We start from the raw sequence: 17,767 nt of genomic DNA, 5'->3' as shown, positions 1-17,767 counted from the left end.
ACGTTTTTTTAACCTCACGAAGGTGTGCTGCATGTCTGTGCAACTCTCGGCCGAGTGCGGATGGTGCGTTCAGGAGCGTCGGAATTTTCTATACTGCTGAAAATAACTGGGTTTACAACGGCTTACATGTGAAGAATTTGAATGTGTTGGAGACAAAATGACCCCTGACAAAAAGTAGGGGGGACACATCACCACCCCCCACCCCCCCCCCCACCCCCGCCCCCCAAACTGACGCCTATGCAGCACACAAATAAAATATGACGTCTGACCTCAGAGTCTTCAGGATGCAGTCTGGACTCGCCAGAAAACCACTCAGATGTTTCACTCCTGAATCCTGCAGGTTGTTGTAGCCCAGGTCCAGATGTTCCAGATGGGAGGGGTTGGACTTCAGAGCTGAGACCAGAGAATCACAGCTGATCTCTGACAAACTGCAGCTCCACAATCTGAATAAAGAATAAAAGATGTGAGTTGAGGAGACAAAGTTCCTGCTTGAAATCATTCAGAGTTTCATCATGAGTTCAGAGATGAAGAAGCTTCAGAATGTCCAAGTTTAGAAAATGGAAACTCCAAACAGCTGAAGCCAACAGGATGCAGCTTCAAACAGTCCAACAGAACCCATTGTTCCTGATAAATGACTTCAGCTGTTCAACTATATCAAATTTTGCTGCCAATCAAGGAAACTTGGATTTGAAGTAGAGATGTCCGATATTGACTTTGTTGCAGAAAACCGATATGCCAATATTGTCCAACTCTCAATTTCCAATTCCGACATCAAGCGATACCGATATATGTGGACTTGGAATTACTTCCAAACCACAGACATGTTGTTAGTCAGGCACAGCAAGCTTGTTACTGCAGACACACTTGCAGAGCTTCAAGTGAAAAATAGACCAAAATCTGAACTTTGTTGCTTTTGGGTGGGGGTCGGGGTACAATCTAGCTAATTAATAAGAAATGGAAATATCTGCATTCAGAACCTCAGAATGCAGATTATAGCAACACTACAAAGATCAGTAGGTGGTGGTAGGTACTCCATCTGACTACAACATGGTGTGAATATATTATTTAGCAACTAATAAGTAAAAGACATGGAAAAAGGACATTGATTCACCTTTTAACAATATGTGCACTATTTATTTTGAAATATGTAAACAGCTACAGTACAAAAAATAAAAATCAATAAAAACAATTTGTAAGAGCAAACTATATTTCAGTTCAAAAAATAACAACAAAAATATTAAAATACTCTAAGAATTGGTAACTGAAATAATCAGACACAAATAAGAAAACAGAAAATAAACAAATACACTTTACTACAGACAACTACAGTTAAATTTAAAAAAACATTTACTGTGTTACAAGAACTGGTAAGCTATCTATTTTTATCTATTTCTTCTTTCTTTCTGACATCTTTCACTTCTTCCGTCAGCATTGAGGCAGTGTTCACTTTTCTGGTTGCTAGATGTTGAGTTCCTCTGGTTCATCATCATCAAATAAACAAACAAGCACATGAAGAATTGTGTCCATGTTCTGTCTAGTGGCTTCATCAATATTCAATGAAAACACCCTTTTTTTCAGCTTTTCAGAAATACTTTTCTTCAATGTTGCTGCTATGCCATGTGTATTTATGAAACCAACATGCTGATTTGACACGGACAGTTTAGACAAAGCATTTTTATCTTCAGACAACTTTTTACACAGATTAACAAGTGGCTGAGATCTGGTGAAGGACAAGTCGTGTTCTGCAATCAACGAGCACACGCGTGTTTTTAAATGTCAAACCCGGTCAGTCTGATGCCGATACCTCAGTGGTGACTGTTGCTCCCGGTAAACCAGTTGTCAGTATCAGAGCAGACAGCAGCTCTGTGGGTCAGACTCGTGGCGTGGCAGCACTTTTTGCCACTAGTTGCAGCATGAGGTTTTTGTTAACACACGGTACAGAAGCAAGCACCAGACTCCTTCAGTTTTTCACAAAAGCAACCAAAGGGCTTTCTGTCTCTGTTTAACTCTTCCAACCACACAAAGCGCCATTTATTTTTACTCCACCAAGGAATGCAGCAGAGTTATATGACGATCAGCGTACGTTTGTCCTTCCGTCTATTTGTCTGTGAGCAACATTACTCACAAAAATGGAAGAACGGATTTGTATGAAATTTTCAGTGAAGGTTATAAATGACACAAGGACCAAGTGATTAGATTTTAGCAGTGATGCGGCTTATAGCCTGAATTCATGGATTTGTTAAAGATTTCTGTATCACTGCGTCACTGTAACCATGACAACAATGGACTCACCTGCAGCTGGATCTCAACCAGGCATAAACTAACCGTGACGTCACCCGTTGGTTTCAACGGCGAGAAAATGAAGCCCAGATTTTGCTACTTCCTGGTCGCCGTTTTGGATTTTTTGGAGCCAGTGACGTAAAAAGCGTCATCAAACAGGCTGGACCGGAGAGCAACTAGGGGCAGGATTGGCTGAGAACTCTCTTATCCCGCCCACGTTTTACCGCAGAGGCTTCTGTTGCTGTCTATCAAGTACAGCCACGCCCCCTGGCTCCGCCAACTTTAACGATTTATTTAAAATTCAATATTGATTTATTTTAAGATCGGCCACCTGATCTCTCATTTTGACCATGAAAACTAACAGGAAAAAAATCCTGAGCTGTAGAAAATCAGTCTATCAAATTTTATTTTTTCCAAAAATGAATTGGGGTCTATGGAGCAAAAGCTTTTTGGAGCCAACCCTAGCGGACGGCGGGATATTGCAAGTTTTTGACACTTCCGGGTTGGCTTCAATTCTGGAGCCAGATGCTACGTCCATTATATATACAGTCTATGATCTAAACGTCTTTCTAAGACCCGCCCCTACTGTGGGAAGATGGCCTTTTTTATTTACTGTGATTATCTTTATTGGCATGATTATTTGGTGTGTGGTTTTCTTATATAATTTGTTGTGAAATTATTGCTTGATTTTTGTGTTAGTTTCCTATATTGCATGTTTTGTTGTGGTGTTTTTCTTGTGTGCATATTCTTTTTTTTCTTGTTTCTAATGAGTTTAGGCCACACCCACTACCTGCCAGTGTGTATCGGAACAGACTGTGGACATTGGTTGAGCGCACCTGGTGCCAATCAGCTTGATTAACGGGGCTGAATCTGGGGCAATGACGGCAAACAAAAGGGACAATCAGATGAAGACTAGGAGGAGAAAGCCGGGAAGGACAGCGGAGGAACAGGCAGCATGGCAGCGGGCAAGCCGCAGGGCGCGCGGCGGTGTGAGCCGCAATGGCGAGCCGCGGACAGACAGACAGACAGACAGAAGGGAGTGCGGCGGCAGAAGCAGCGGGGAACGGCAGCGTGCCATGGGGCAGCACAATAGATAACCGGGCAGAAGCGACGGTGAATGTATGTGTATGACGAGCATCAGGGCGGACTACTAGGCTGAGGCAAGGGCGCACAGCACCGGCACAGAGACAGGACGACCGAAGAGCGAGAGAGAGACGCACAGGAGCCATAAAGTGGGGGCCAGGTCTGGAACGCACGGCGGTGCTCAACGCGTGTTTGCGGCATACTGGGCGGCTTGGATATTGCTGCCCAGACCCGTTGAGTCGCCACACACGGGAGGGATACGCGTGGGTCCTGTTATTACTTCCCCCAATGGCAGATCCTCTCTTTCTCCCAGGCTCCCCAGCCTGCGTGATCGCGAGGCGCAGCGCCGTGGCCCCGGAGGACTGAAGAGGCTCCCCTCAACCCCCGTCAGAGAGAAGGCCCCGCATTACGAGCCCAATGGTCACCCATTCCGTAGTGACTTGATTTTAAGAACTTTTAGTCTGCTTAACTTTTTATTGTTATTTTTAACGGTTATTTTGGGATCAATAAATTGCTTGAAATAGAGAAAAATTGTTTGACCCTCTGCTGATATGCACTGCTCACCTCTGGGTTGAGAACCTCTTTTTAAAACGGGTCCGAGTCCCTTACTAGGTGGCGTTGTCGGTTTAAATTGTTTTGCAGTTCAAACTTCCCAATTTAATTCTATTTTAAAGGCTTTAATCTGAGACACATACCCCACTCGGCCGTGACATCTACTTCCATTGGCTAGTGATTTTAGTTTGGTTGAGAGCAAAAGCTGCGTTCCCCTCATTCCATTGGTAGACGAACTCAACTGGCAATGAGTCCTGTCTTTTTTATTTTGAGCCAAACGCCAGAAATCCGTCATGGTTGTTTACACGCTTCAGGACAGAGTTTGATGATGTGATCATCATCATCAATTCAGGCATTATTTTATCGGTTTTCACGATAGGCAAAAAAAAAAAAACAATAACGATATTGTCCGAGAATGCATTTTTACACCAATATCGGACTGATAATGTTGGTGGGCCGATGTTATCGGACATCCCTAATTTGAACATTTCACTTTCCAAATCATCACATGACTTCATCCAAGAGTTCAACCAGCAGATGTTGAATATTAGTTTCTGTCTCTCAGGAAGAAAAACAGCTGCAATTACAGCTGAAACTATCAGTCCACTGTTGGATGAGTCCATGAACAAAACATCAGAAACATTTCCTTCATGGTTTCAGTCATTTATCCAGTAAAACACCAAACTGCTCCTACTTTGTTCACTGTCAACACTTTATGTTTTCTACCACATTAAACTGAATATTTGCGGTTTAAAATGTTGCTGGAACAAAACAGCATTTGAAGACATCACCTTCAACTCTGACAAACTGGGATCAACATTTTTCAGTTTTTAACATTTGATGAACTAAACTACTGAAATAACTGACAGCTCCATCAATAATAAAAACAACTGTTAGTTGCTGCTGTCAGTTTGAATTGAAGAGTAGAAGACAGAGAATATCAGCCTGAAGACTTCAGTTTAGAGTCACCACAACTTTACATCACATTCATCTCAGCAAATAAATAAAACATGATGTCTGACCTCAGAGTCTTCAGGATGCAGTCTGGACTCTCCAGAAAACCACTCAGATGTTTCACTCCTGAATCCTGCAGGTTGTTCTCACTCAGGTCCAGATGTTTCAGATGGGAGGGGTTGGACTTCAGAGCTGAGACCAGAGAATCACAGCTGATCTCTGACAAACTGCAGCTCCACAATCTGAATAAAGAATAAAAGATGTGAGTTGAGGAGACAAAGGTCCTGCTTGAAATCATTCAGAGTTTCATCATGAGTTCAGAGATGAAGAAGCTTCAGAATGTCCAAGTTTAGAAAATGGAAACTCCAAACAGCTGAAGCCAACAGGATGCAGCTTCAAACAGTCCAACAGAACCCATTGTTCCTGATAAATGACTTCAGCTGTTCAACTATATCAAATTTTGCTGCCAATCAAGGAAACTTGGATTTGAACGAGAGATGTCTGATATTGACTTTGTTGCAGAAAACCGATATGCCAATATTGTCCAACTCTCAATTTCCAATTCCGACATCAAGCGATACCGATATATGTGGACTTGGAAATACTTCCAAACCACAGACATGTTGTTAGTCAGGCACAGCAAGCTTGTTACTGCAGACACACTTGGAGAGCTTCAAGTGAAAAATAGTCCAAAATCTGAACTTTGTTGCTTTTGGGTGGGGGTCGGGGTACAATCTAGCTAATTAATAAGAAATGGAAATATCTGCATTCAGAACCTCAGAATGCAGATTATAGCAACACTACAAAGATCAGTAGGTGGTGGTAGGTACTCCATCTGACTACAACATGGTGTGAATATATTATTTAGCAACTAATAAGTAAAAGACATGGAAAAAGGACATTGATTCACCTTTAAACAATATGTGCACTATTTATTCTGAAATATGTAAACAGCTACAGTACAAAAATAAAAATCAATGAAAATATAGTTTGTAAGAGCAAACTATATTTCAGTTCAAATAATAACAACAAAAACATTCAAATACTCTAAGAATTGGTAACTGAAATAATCAGACACAAATAAGAAAATAAACAAATACACTTTACTACAGACAACTACAGTTAAATTAAAAAAAACATTTACTGTGCTACAAGAACTGGTAAGCTATCTATTTTTATCTATTTCTTCTTTCTTTCTGACATCTTTCACTTCTTCTGTCAGCATTGAGGCAGTGTTCACTTGTCTGGTTGCTAGATGTTGAGTTCCTCTGGTTCATCATCATCAAATAAACAAACAAGCACATGAAGAATTGTGTCCATGTTCTGTCTAGTGGCTTCATCAATATTCAATGAAAACACACATTTTTTCAGCTTTTCAGAAATACTTTTCTTCAATGTTGCTGCTATGCCATGTGTATTTATGGAACCAACATGCTGATTTGACACGGACAGTTTAGACAAAGCATTTTTATCTTCAGACAACTTTTTACACAGATTAACAAGTGGCTGAGATCTGGTGAAGGACAAGTCGTGTTCTGCAATCAACGAGCACACGCGTGTTTTTAAATGTCAAACCCGGTCAGTCTGATGCCGATACCTCAGTGGTGACTGTTGCTCCCGGTAAACCAGTTGTCAGTATCAGAGCAGACAGCAGCTCTGTGGGTCAGACTCGTGGCGTGGCAGCACTTCTTGCCACTAGTTGCAGCATGAGGTTTTTCTTAACACACGGTACAGAAGCAAGCACCAGACTCCTTCAGTTTTTCACAAAAGCAACCAAAGGGCTTTCTGTCTCTGTTTAACTCTTCCAACCACACAAAGCGCCATTTATTTTTACTCCACCAAGGAATGCAGCAGAGTTATGTGACGATCAGCGTACGTTTGTCCTTCCGTCTATTTGTCTGTGAGCAACATTACTCACAAAAATGGAAGAACGGATTTGTATGAAATTTTCAGGGAAGGTTATAAATGACACAAGGACCAAGTGATTAGATTTTAGCAGTGATGCGGCTTATAGCCTGAATCCACAGATTTGTTAAAGATTTCTGTATCACTGCGTCACTGTAACCATGACAACAATGGACTCACCTGCAGCTGGATCTCAACGTCTTTCTAAGACCCGCCCCCACTCTACTCCCATTGGCTAGTGATTTTAAATGGTTGAGAGCAAAAGCTGCGTTCCCCTCATTCCATTGGTAGACGAACTCAACTGGCAATGAGTCCTATCTTTGTTTTTTTTAGCCAAATGAAAGAAATCCGTCATGGTTGTTTACACGCTTCAGGACAGAGTTTGATGATGTGATCATTTGCACGCCGGTAAATGTCTGCGAAATCCAGGCATTATTTTATCAGTTTTCATGACAGGCAAAAAAAAAACGGTCACAACATTGACCGAGAATGCATTTTTACACCAATATCAGACTGATAATGTCGGTGGGCCGATGTTATCGGACATCCCTAATTTGAACATTTCACTTTCTAAAACATCACACGGCTTCATCCAAGAGTTCAACCAGCAGATGTTGGATATTAGTTTCTGTCTCTCAGGATGAAAAACAGCTTCAATTACAGCTGAAACTATCAGTCCACTGTTGGATGAGTCCATGAACAAAACATCAGAAACATTTCCTTCATGGTTTCAGTCATTTATCCAGTAAAACATCAAACTGGTTCTACTTTCTTCACTGTCAACACTTTATGTTTTCTACCACATTAAACTGAATATTTGTGGTTTCAAAATGTTTATGGTTCAAAACCAGACATTTGAAGACGTCACCTTCAACTCTGACAAACTGGGATCAACATTTTTCTGTTTTTAACATTTGATGAACTAAACTACTGAAATAACTGGCAGCTCCATCAATAATAAAAACAACTGTTAGTTGCTGCTGTCAGTTTGAATTGAAGAGTAGAAGACAGAGAATATCAGCCTGATGGCTGCAGTTTAGAGTCACCACAACTTTACATCACATTCATCTCAGCAAATAAATAAAACATGATGTCTGACCTCAGAGTCTTCAGGATGCAGTCTGGACTCTCCACAAAACCACTCAGATGTTTCACTCCTGAATCCTTCAGGTTGTTGTAGCTCAGGTCCAGATGTTCCAGATGGGAGGGGTTGGACTTCAGAGCTGAGCCCAGAGAATCACAGCTGATCTTTGACAAACTGCAGTTCACCAATCTGAATAAAGAATGAAAGATGTAGATCAAATCATTGATGATCCATCAGATGTGTTCAGGTTCTGAATGTGCAGATCAGCATTACTTTGTCCTCATCAATCAGATTTTCTCTAAAACCAGCAGAGTGACTTTGTCCTTCTCTTATTGTGGATCATCATCATGTCAGCCTTCTACACACATCATCCACATGTCAGCACAACATTCATCCACCTATTCATGTCCACACATCAATAACATCTGCTGACCTCAGTCCACTCTCTCATTACAGGATTAACATCAAATCTCTTCATTCTTTCATTCTTTCCATCACCTTCTTCTTCTGTGGAAATCAGCTTCATAGATTTGTCTCATTCAAATCTTCCACTGAAAATTTATGAACCACAAACCAGGATTTGAACTGAATATATTGAAAACAGTGAACTGACCTGAGAGCTTCCAGTTTACAGTTTGGACTCTGCAGTCCAGCAGAAAGATGCTTCACTCCTGAATCCTGGATTTTGGTTCCTCTCAGGTCCAGTTCTATCAGATGGGAGGGGTTGGACTTCAGAGCTGAGGCCACGATTTCACAGTGACTCTCTGAGAGTCCACAGTCAGAAAGTCTGTAAAGACACATAAATGACAAAACATATGAACATGAAAGCAAACATTTTATATTTCCTTCATGCATTTGACAGCAGAACATTTGGACACATCAGTGGTTCAGCTGATCTTCTCTGTATTTGACATAAACTGAATTCTGAATTCCTCCTCCCTTATTCTTCCTCTTCTACACTCCTTAGTTCTTTCTCTCTCTCTGTTCTCCTGCCCTCACTCTCTCCAGCAGCTTTCTTCAATCTTCAGTCAGTCTCATCAGCAGAACTCCGGGCAGCACACCTGTCCCTCATCCTCCACAATAGAAACCGGCTCCACACTCCACACCCTGCCAGATAGTGGCTTCAGCTGTTAGTGTTTTGGCTCACACACAGGTCTGCTGGAGCTCTCATGCTTTACCTGACCTGTGCTCTCTTGTGTCTGTAGTTTCTGCTGGCCGTGCTGCCTGCTCGTTCCTGTCTGTCCATGAATACCTACTCTCACCTCTGGAGGAGGTCTCAGATTCTGCCTGCCTCTGCTCTGTCCTTACTCCCCTGCCTCACTCTCCCAGGAGGATCGGATCCCACCTGGACGCTTCCTGGAATCTGTAACCATTTTATAGAAATACAGGTGAAACCAGAAGTTTACACACACTGTAGAAAAAGACACAACATTTGTTTTCTCACCGTCTGACATAAAATCTGACTGTTTTTTTAACCATTTTACTTAGTTACTGGTGTGACTGAGTCAGGTTTGTAGTCAGCCTTGTTCACACGTCTTTTCAGCTCTGCCCACAAACTTTCTACAGAACTGAGATCAGGACTTTGTGACGGTCATTCCAGAACATTGACTTTGTTCTCCATAAGTCACTTAGTAATTAATTTAACAGAATGCTTAGGGTCATTGTCCATCTGGAAGATCCCTTTGTGTCCAAGCTTTAACTTCCTGGCTGATGTCTTCAGATGTTGCTTCAATATTTCCACATAATAATCTTCTCTCATGATGTCATCTATTTTGTGAAGTGCACCAGTCCCTCCTGCAGCAAAACACCCCAACAACATGATGCTGCCACTGATGTACTTCACAGCTGAGATGGTGTACTCAGGCTTCTCCCTTTTTCCTTCCAATGTAACGATGGTCATTATGGCCAAACAGTTCAGTTTTAATTTCATCAGACCACAGGATAAGTCTCCAAAAATTAAGGTCTATGTTCCTGTGTGCATTTGCAAACTGTAATCTGAGTTTTTTATGTTCCTTTTGTAGTAATGACTTCTTCCTCATGGAGTATCCTTTCAGCCCATGTGGGTACAGAACTCATTACACTGTGGATAATGACACTGTCTTACCAGCTTCATCCAGCATCTTCAGAGGGTCTTCAGCTTTTGTTCTGGAGTTGATACACACATTACGCACCCAAACACATTCATATCTGGGACATAGAATCCTTTAGATTTTCCCATGATGACACACAAGGAAGCATTTTGTTTGAAGTGTGCCTTAAAATACATCCACAGGTGGCCTCCAATGAATTAAAATGTTGTCAATGAACCTATCAAAAGCTTTCAAAGCCATGACATCATCATCTGGGCATTCCCATATAGTTTAAAGGCATAAGTAATCTTAGTGTACATAAACATCTGACTTTGAAGAAAGTAATTAAAAATTCTCCCCAAAAAATTCTCCCTCATTATTCTAGCACTGAGCAAAAAATAAATAATTTTGGTTATTCTCAGTGACCTGAAACAGGAAAAGTTTAGTCTGATTTAAAGTCAGACAGTGGGGGGAAAAAGTAAGGTGTTTTTTAATCAGTGTATGTAAACTTCTGGTTTCAACTGTACATAAAATGTAAATGTTGAATCTGCAGATGGAGGATAGAAGACGGAGTTATGTTCAGGCCTCCATACTGTCCACAGTCTGTCAGTGTGATCTGATCCCACATCTGACTTCACAAAGTTCTCAGAAACAGGGGAGCCACCAGGGCGTTTGGACCCCATGAAAAGAAATTTTACTGGGCCCCCGTAGCACCGGACATAAGGCCGGCGAAAATATTTTGTGCTGTTTACATAAAACTGTGCATTTTAATGATATTTTTGACTATTATTTCCCATATTTGTGATGTTACGGCCACCAGTATTGGTGTGCCGTTCATTTTGAGGTGGTGCTTTGTTGGGCCTTTTGTTTGGGAGAAATTTGTGTGTGGGTGCAGCTGTGGCTTGTTGCAGTCTTTTGGAGCCCCAGCTGCCAGCCGTTTCAGCTCATGATGAAGCTGATGACAACCTGCACTTCCGTCTGGTTCTCCCCGCCCTCCGGCCATCCGGATTGGACCACCCTCCAGCTCCTCCTCCCCGGACCAATCGGAGGCAGCCAAGCACCACACTGTTGACTATAAAGCCCCACCACGCCATTAGTCTTGGTGGTTGGTACTTTGACCAGTCCACCCTGGTGCCTCTTAGCACTGTAGCTCTTTTGTGTGGTTCTGTGTGGTCTTTTGGTTTGGAAGCATTTGCGGCTGTGCTCCGGACCATTCTGACCTTTTTGTTGGCAGCTTTAGTTTAGTGTGGAGACTGAGGCTCCACTTTGGTAGTTTGCCAACTCTGTGTAGAAACCACTATGTATGTTGAGCTTTCGTAAACTATGCTCAGTATGTACACCAGTTTCAGAGGCACCAGTTTTGTTTAGTTTGTTTTGTACACATATTGTATTAGTTTTTGTTCCTGGTGGTGGGTGTTGCTTCTGTAGTTCAGTTTGGCGAGGGAGTTTAGTTGTTTTCTTTGTGTTTAGCTTAGTTTTAAACTCTGTTAGCCTTGGTTATGTTTTATTCCGTTCTTTGTTTTAGCAACATCCACCAGTCCTGTGTTTATTGTCACTTTTACGTTCCCTTTTACTACTAAGCAATAAATCCCTTAAACTGAACCAATAACATCTGGTTATTTTGTTGCATCCAGCCAGCCCCTAGAGGTTGGATCGTAACAGTGAAAAGGAAAATGTGACAGTTACTTGGTAGGGGAAGCATTGAACACTCTGAATACAATGTTTCATTTATTTACTGCAAGACTGATTCTCATTCTTCAGCATAAAATTTCCCCAAATTAAATTACATACCTGAATAATACAAAACTTGAACATAAAATAACCTCTTCCATTAAATAAATTGCAACTATCATCTGTGAAGAAACAGATAAAATAAAAAATAAATAAATAAAATACAAAAAGCCAACTGCCTTTTATGAGTTCTCATCACCATCTATAGAATCATACAACAAGCACAATAATAAAATCAGCTGGAGATGTTAAACTAAGTAAACAAAGTAGGTCCATTCATAAAGAAAAAACATAACAGGCCAGATACAACCTTGCTCAGCCAAGCTTCCTCTTGCACACATATTTACAATATATATTTACAACTGGCCCTTGCTCAACCTTTCTAACCAAGAGCCCAACGCCGAGCCTTCTCAGTAGTGAAATCATTGATCAGATCTTTGAAGTCTGGCTTTCTCGCCAACTGACTTTCGATGGACAGCATGGCAAGACTGCAGAGCCTTTCCTGTGACATTTTGGACCTAAAGTAGTTTTTTTAAATCATTTTTAGCTTGCTGAAAGCTCTCTCAGCACCTGCAACACTAACTGGCAGTGTGCAAAATATACACAAAGCAATACACACTTCTCCAAAGATGCTTTGAGCTGCAGCTTACAAATAGCATTCAGGAGTTCAAGAGTGGACAAGTTAGGGAGGAAATTGGAAGCGTATACACTGTTAAGGTGTCTTACTTCATTTTCAAAATCTGGTGTAAGATCACCAGAATACTTTGTGATCAATTGTTGGCACAGAGAAGAGATTTTGTCCTCACTAATCTGCCCAACTTTCAGAACAGCAGAAAATTCATTTACAATATTTGCTGTGGTCTGGAACCTAGTTCCCAAGTCACTTATGATACTGTCCATAGCAGTAAAAAACACAGTGTTCCGAAACACAGTTTCTGCACTCTCCTGAGACCTCTCCTCTTCAGAGGTCTCATCATGGAATCTTCGCCTTTTCTTCTGGCGGCTGCAGTTGCTCACCTCCTTCCTCAGTTGTGGGTACTGGGGCTTGTTCAGGGGTAGGGGGTTCACAGGCAGTGTATTTGACTGTGACTTTCTCGCTAAATCTAGCGACTTTTCGAAGCTCCTAGCGACTTTTTTTTTGTCAAAAGCGACTCGCGACAAATCTAGCGACTTTTTCTGCCGTTTTGGAGACTCTGATTAGTCTGGGAATACCCAGACTGCCTGTGCACTCATTGTCATTTCGTTTACTAGGCAGTCTGGCGACCTGGGGTTGAATTTGTCCCTGAGTCAGGGATCCAATCACAGGACGGGGAGGGACAGTTAGACGATGACGCACACTAAGCGACTACGCGCAATGCATGATGGGTTGTTTGAGAAGAAGCGTTACCTTTGTTGTCGTGTTTCCGAAGGAACAAGCTAGTGGACTCGGTGGGTTTGGGCAGGTCTTTTTCAAAGTCCTCGGTGTCTTGGACGGGGTGGGTTCACGTTGTCTTTTCGATACGCTGCTTAACCGGACGTTCTCTTCCCATTGCCTGAATAAAGGAAAGTCTTTTTCAAGCCGACCGAGTGTGGAGGTGCAGCGCTGGCAGCATCTGTTTGACTGCTCCGGCTCCGGGGTGACTATCAGGTCCATCATCGCTAACCTATCTGATATGGTCGGCGTTGTTTTTGACACAAACATATCTGTGGAGTGTGCATAAACACGGGGTCCACTTTCCCTCATGTTTACTTTACATAAACGGCAAGAATCGTCCGGCGACATGGCGAAAGAAGCAAACACATGAGCAAACACAGCAATGATTCTTTTTCGTGGTGCTGCCGTCGCTCTGCATTTACGTCAGCGGCTAGCAGTGACACGATTGGCTGTGAGCTTCAACTGCCCCAGACTGACTGACATATGCAGCGCCCAATCAACGGCTGTGGAAAATTTTAAACTGCTCCACCCCTACAAGAAAATGAATAGCAGGTACCCAGCCTGTATCTCACTTGAGATTCAGGCTGGTGGTAGCCAGCCTAGACTCTGATAGGAAAACTCGGCTCATTCTGCAGTTACTGTTTTCAACAAGCAGCAGGTGCTGCTGTGGGCTTCTCCCCCTCCCAGAGCACAGGCTGTCAGTCCAGTAACCCTGCAGCAGTCCCAGGGAGGGGAGGGGGAGACCCACATCACTCTGCAGCCAGACGGCAGATGAATCGCGCATGCGCAAAGTCACTACAGATCCCATCCAGACTTATGGAGCCATATAAAGAAAAATGTTTCTTCACTGTCATGCTAAAATAAACCACAGCATTTAGCCTCTAGTGAAAAAACACATTTTGGGTGTTTTATACTCACTTTTTGGTCTCTTCCACAACATTATTCCTCTCTCCTACAACATTGATTACAATTACATGCAAACTGGGAAATATGCAAAATAGGCGATGACATCATTTAGCGACTTCGAGCGAGTTTTAGGACAGCCAATAGCGACTTTCCTTACTGAGGAGTTGGCAACAGTGCTCACAGGCCTCATAGACAGCAGCTGCTGCTGCATTTGACGTGTCTGTTCAAACATGCATCATTTTGACATGGGTGAGGGGTGGGGGGGCTGATTAAATATGGGCAGCTTGCTAAAAGTGAACAGTGAAATATAAAATTCCAGCGTTTTCTTCAAAAATATGAACTAATATGGGGAGAAAAGTGAGCTAGCTTAAAAATCACAAAGTTAAGATAGAGTAGAAACAACAACAGGCTAATGTTCCAGAACTTTCCACCACATGAACCAAACCCACCTTGTTTTTTGAAAAACTGGCCTCTCTTTCCTGCCTTATCTTTATTTCTTTTTGTTTCTGACTACCTGACTTCTGAGGCATACTGTCGTCACCCTACTCAGTCTGACTGAAGCACCGTGGCGCGCAGCAGTTCAGTGGATTCAGTAGGACTGAACCATTTTAGTAAAAAGGGAGGGGGGGCCCTTGAGAAATGTTTCCAAAACAAATAAACTTAGTGTTACCAGCGCATTGTAAATAATATTTATTTGTGATTATAAATTAACAAGATAGTGCCATATTCATTTTGTCAGTATTATAATTTTATCAGGGGCCTTTCTGGGACCCTGTTAATGATGGACCCCGAGAATCCTTCCCCCTTTTCCCCCCTTTTCAGCGCCACTGCTCAGAAGAACGTCTGGATCAGAAGAACATTTTCTGTCTGTTTTTACTGAGACTTTACTGCTTGTTGGTTTTGTATCAACAGTTCCAGTAGAAAGATGATGATGTCTCTGCTGTGGACCTGCTGCTGTCAGCTTCACCTCCATCACTCAACATTTACAGTCTGCTGTCAAACGCTACACAAATCAAACTGATCACTGGACAACATCACACCTGAACATCATTAATATGAACATCAGGAAATATTCTGATGTGACGACAGACGACTGAGTCAACTTTTGTCCTCAACGTTCTTTTTTGAGATTCTGAGAAACTTGTTCAGCAGAAACACAAAGAACAAACCAACATAGCTGAATTATTTCCATCATAAAGTCATCACAAACACATAATCAGGGTTTGTAGCATTAAAACACAACTCTGAGCTTTGAGTGAATCAGATTTCTGGAAACAGTCTGACTTCTACCATTCTGCTCTGATAACCTGAGATTCTGTCTGTGAGAAACTGAATATGAGTAAAGACATAAAAACTCTGGAACACGACTTCCCTCTTTAAAATGAACAGCTGAACAACTGTAAATGAACATTCTACCCAGATTGCTTTACCCACTGCAAATGATCCCTATTCTTTTCTCAAACAGGGTTATTAAGGTGTTGGAAGGCTGGCTAAGTGCTTTTATCTGCAGCAAAAGGAGACCCAGACTCAAGATGACAGAACTTCAAATGGCTGCTTCTGATGGTGGTTTAGATGTTCCTAATGTGAGACTATATCAGCTTGCAGCTCACCTACGGGTGATAGCTGACTGGCTTAAACAAGATCCAGCCTCCATTTGGCTTGATGTAGAATCCTCTCAGTCCAAATGTCCGGTGCTTAACCTTTTATTTGTGAATAATTCCGATGTGATTGGGAAGCTTAGATTAGGAAGAAACATATTACTATTTTCAATGAGGCACTTATTTCCAATCTACCTCCAACCGCCCAGCCCACCAAGGAAGCTTGGGAGAGAGACCTGGACATCTCTATAGACGGTGCAGCCTGATGGGAGGTATGGGCACATGCTGTGGATATATCTGTTTGTAACCAGGCCAGATCTATTCAGTTTTGAATTGTACATCGTGTCCATGTTACACCTGTTCTAAAAAACAAACCAGACTCTCACTCCTCCTCATTGTGTTGGAAATGTAATACTGACACTGGTGATTATGTTCACTGTTTCTGGTCATGCTAAACTACAGCGGTATTGGCGAGATATTACAAATGAACTCTCCACTATTTTTGGTAAGTCACTACTGCTGGACCTTATGTGCCTCATACTCGGTCTCCTCGATGTTCTTATTACCAACAGTAAGCATAAAAGACTCTTCAAATTACTGACTTTTGCTGCAAGGAAGAACATTCTGCTCTGTTGGAGCAAGGACGCCACCCCAACAAAGAAATCGTGGCACAATCTCCAAATGAACTGTATCCCTAATGAATGTATTACCTGTATGTTGCACTCAACAGTGGACACTTTCCATAAAGTCTGGGAACCGTACTTAAAATATATTGGACCTACACTGTCTTCTCCCATACTATCAGGATTTCCTAAACTGGCCTAGCCTGCCGATGTAAACTCCTGTCTGATCTGGAACTTGTTATTGTCTTGTCCCACCTGAGCTATTCTTGTTTTGCTTTTGTTCGCCATGTTATGTTTGTTTTCTTTAAAAAACAAATAGACATTTTTAAAAAAGATAAACAGCTGAGTTGATATCAATAAAATTCTCCATGACTCAGTTTTACACACTTTGCAGCAACAGTCTCTGTATGATCAGTAGTTAAGGAGTCTCATGTTCAGGTTAACAAGTTTTAGATAGAAACTGTTGGACAAGTGACTGAATCACTTCACTGATCTCTGGATTATTCTCTGTCTGAGAAACCAAATCACTGTTTCAGCATCAATATTATCTCATCATTGTCATGTGTGACCAAAGCAGCTGCTTCAGCTAAACTTAGATACTCAGTTTAAATGAGAGGAATTATCTGTTGAACTATCTAGTGCTGCAAAACAACTTATCAATCTTTGAGATGAATAAAAACTCATACAAAAAGAATAAATTGTGAGCAACTCAAAAAAATACCACAAATCCATTCAAGCTGTTCTCCCAGACTTTACAACATGATTCAGATCATATTTTAAACTCTGAACAGGAGTGAATAAAATCTGCTTTCAGAAGCTCCTCATGTAATAATAACTTTAGTGTGTTCACTGAAAACTGTCTGAACCTCCAACATGTGATAAAGTGATGCTGTGACAAAACCTGGACAAGAACATCTACAGTTCTTCATGTGTTTCAGTAGATCTGCATGTTTCCTCCATCAGCCAAAGGAAGAAACACAAAAGAAAAAACTGTCAGATGACCAAATATTAGAATGAAACAGAAAACAGTTATTAATTTAACAGCTTTAAACACAAGCAAATGAAAAATCTACATTTTCACAGCATTTGAAACATCTGAAGAATATCTGAGACTAAACACAGCTGACGTGTGATGGTTGAAATAAACAAGTGGAACACTGAGAATAATGAGAATGTTCTGGAGAACATCTGAAGAACTGAACTACTGATCTACACTGACTGATCATGTTCATCACATCTGGACTCACCCAGCCTTTCTGCAGTTCCTCACAGCTGGAATCAGTCTCCGTTTTCCCTCCCTGGATGTTTTGTACTTCTTCAGGTCCAACTCATCCAGAACCTCCTCTGACATCTGCAGCATGTAGGCCAGAGCTGAGCAGTGGATCTCAGAGAGTTTCTTCTCTGATCTGTTTTCTGACTTCAGGAACTCTTGGATCTCCTGATGTACTGAGAGATCCTTCATCTCCATCAGACAGTGGAAGATGTTGATGCTTCTGTCTGGAAACATTCCATCACTGTTCATCTCCCTCAGGTTGTTGTTGACTCTCTGGATCATTTCTGGACGGTTC

General features: G+C 41.8%; 2 protein-coding genes across 2 annotated transcripts in view; both read right to left on the bottom strand.

Moving 5' to 3' along the window:
* Window positions 1-17,767, bottom strand: part of LOC110972363 (NACHT, LRR and PYD domains-containing protein 14-like) — a 121,406-nt gene that overhangs the window by 5,291 nt on the left and 98,348 nt on the right. Inside the window, exons 7-8 of the mRNA XM_051942067.1 lie at window positions 4,938-5,111; window positions 270-443 (exon numbers count right to left, since the gene is read on the bottom strand). Coding sequence (XP_051798027.1) covers window positions 270-443; window positions 4,938-5,111 — 348 coding nt within the window. The remainder of the gene's footprint in view (window positions 1-269; window positions 444-4,937; window positions 5,112-17,767) is intronic.
* LOC127531858 (putative inhibitor of apoptosis) overlaps window positions 1-17,767 on the bottom strand; it is a 52,103-nt gene that overhangs the window by 27,133 nt on the left and 7,203 nt on the right. The gene's annotated exons all lie outside the window — the stretch shown is intronic.

Source organism: Acanthochromis polyacanthus, chromosome 22 (assembly GCF_021347895.1).
Source record: "Acanthochromis polyacanthus isolate Apoly-LR-REF ecotype Palm Island chromosome 22, KAUST_Apoly_ChrSc, whole genome shotgun sequence".
NCBI classification, from domain to species: domain Eukaryota; kingdom Metazoa; phylum Chordata; class Actinopteri; family Pomacentridae; genus Acanthochromis; species Acanthochromis polyacanthus.
Note: the sequence above shows the minus strand (reverse complement) of the source record. Positions and strands in the feature narration are given on the sequence as shown.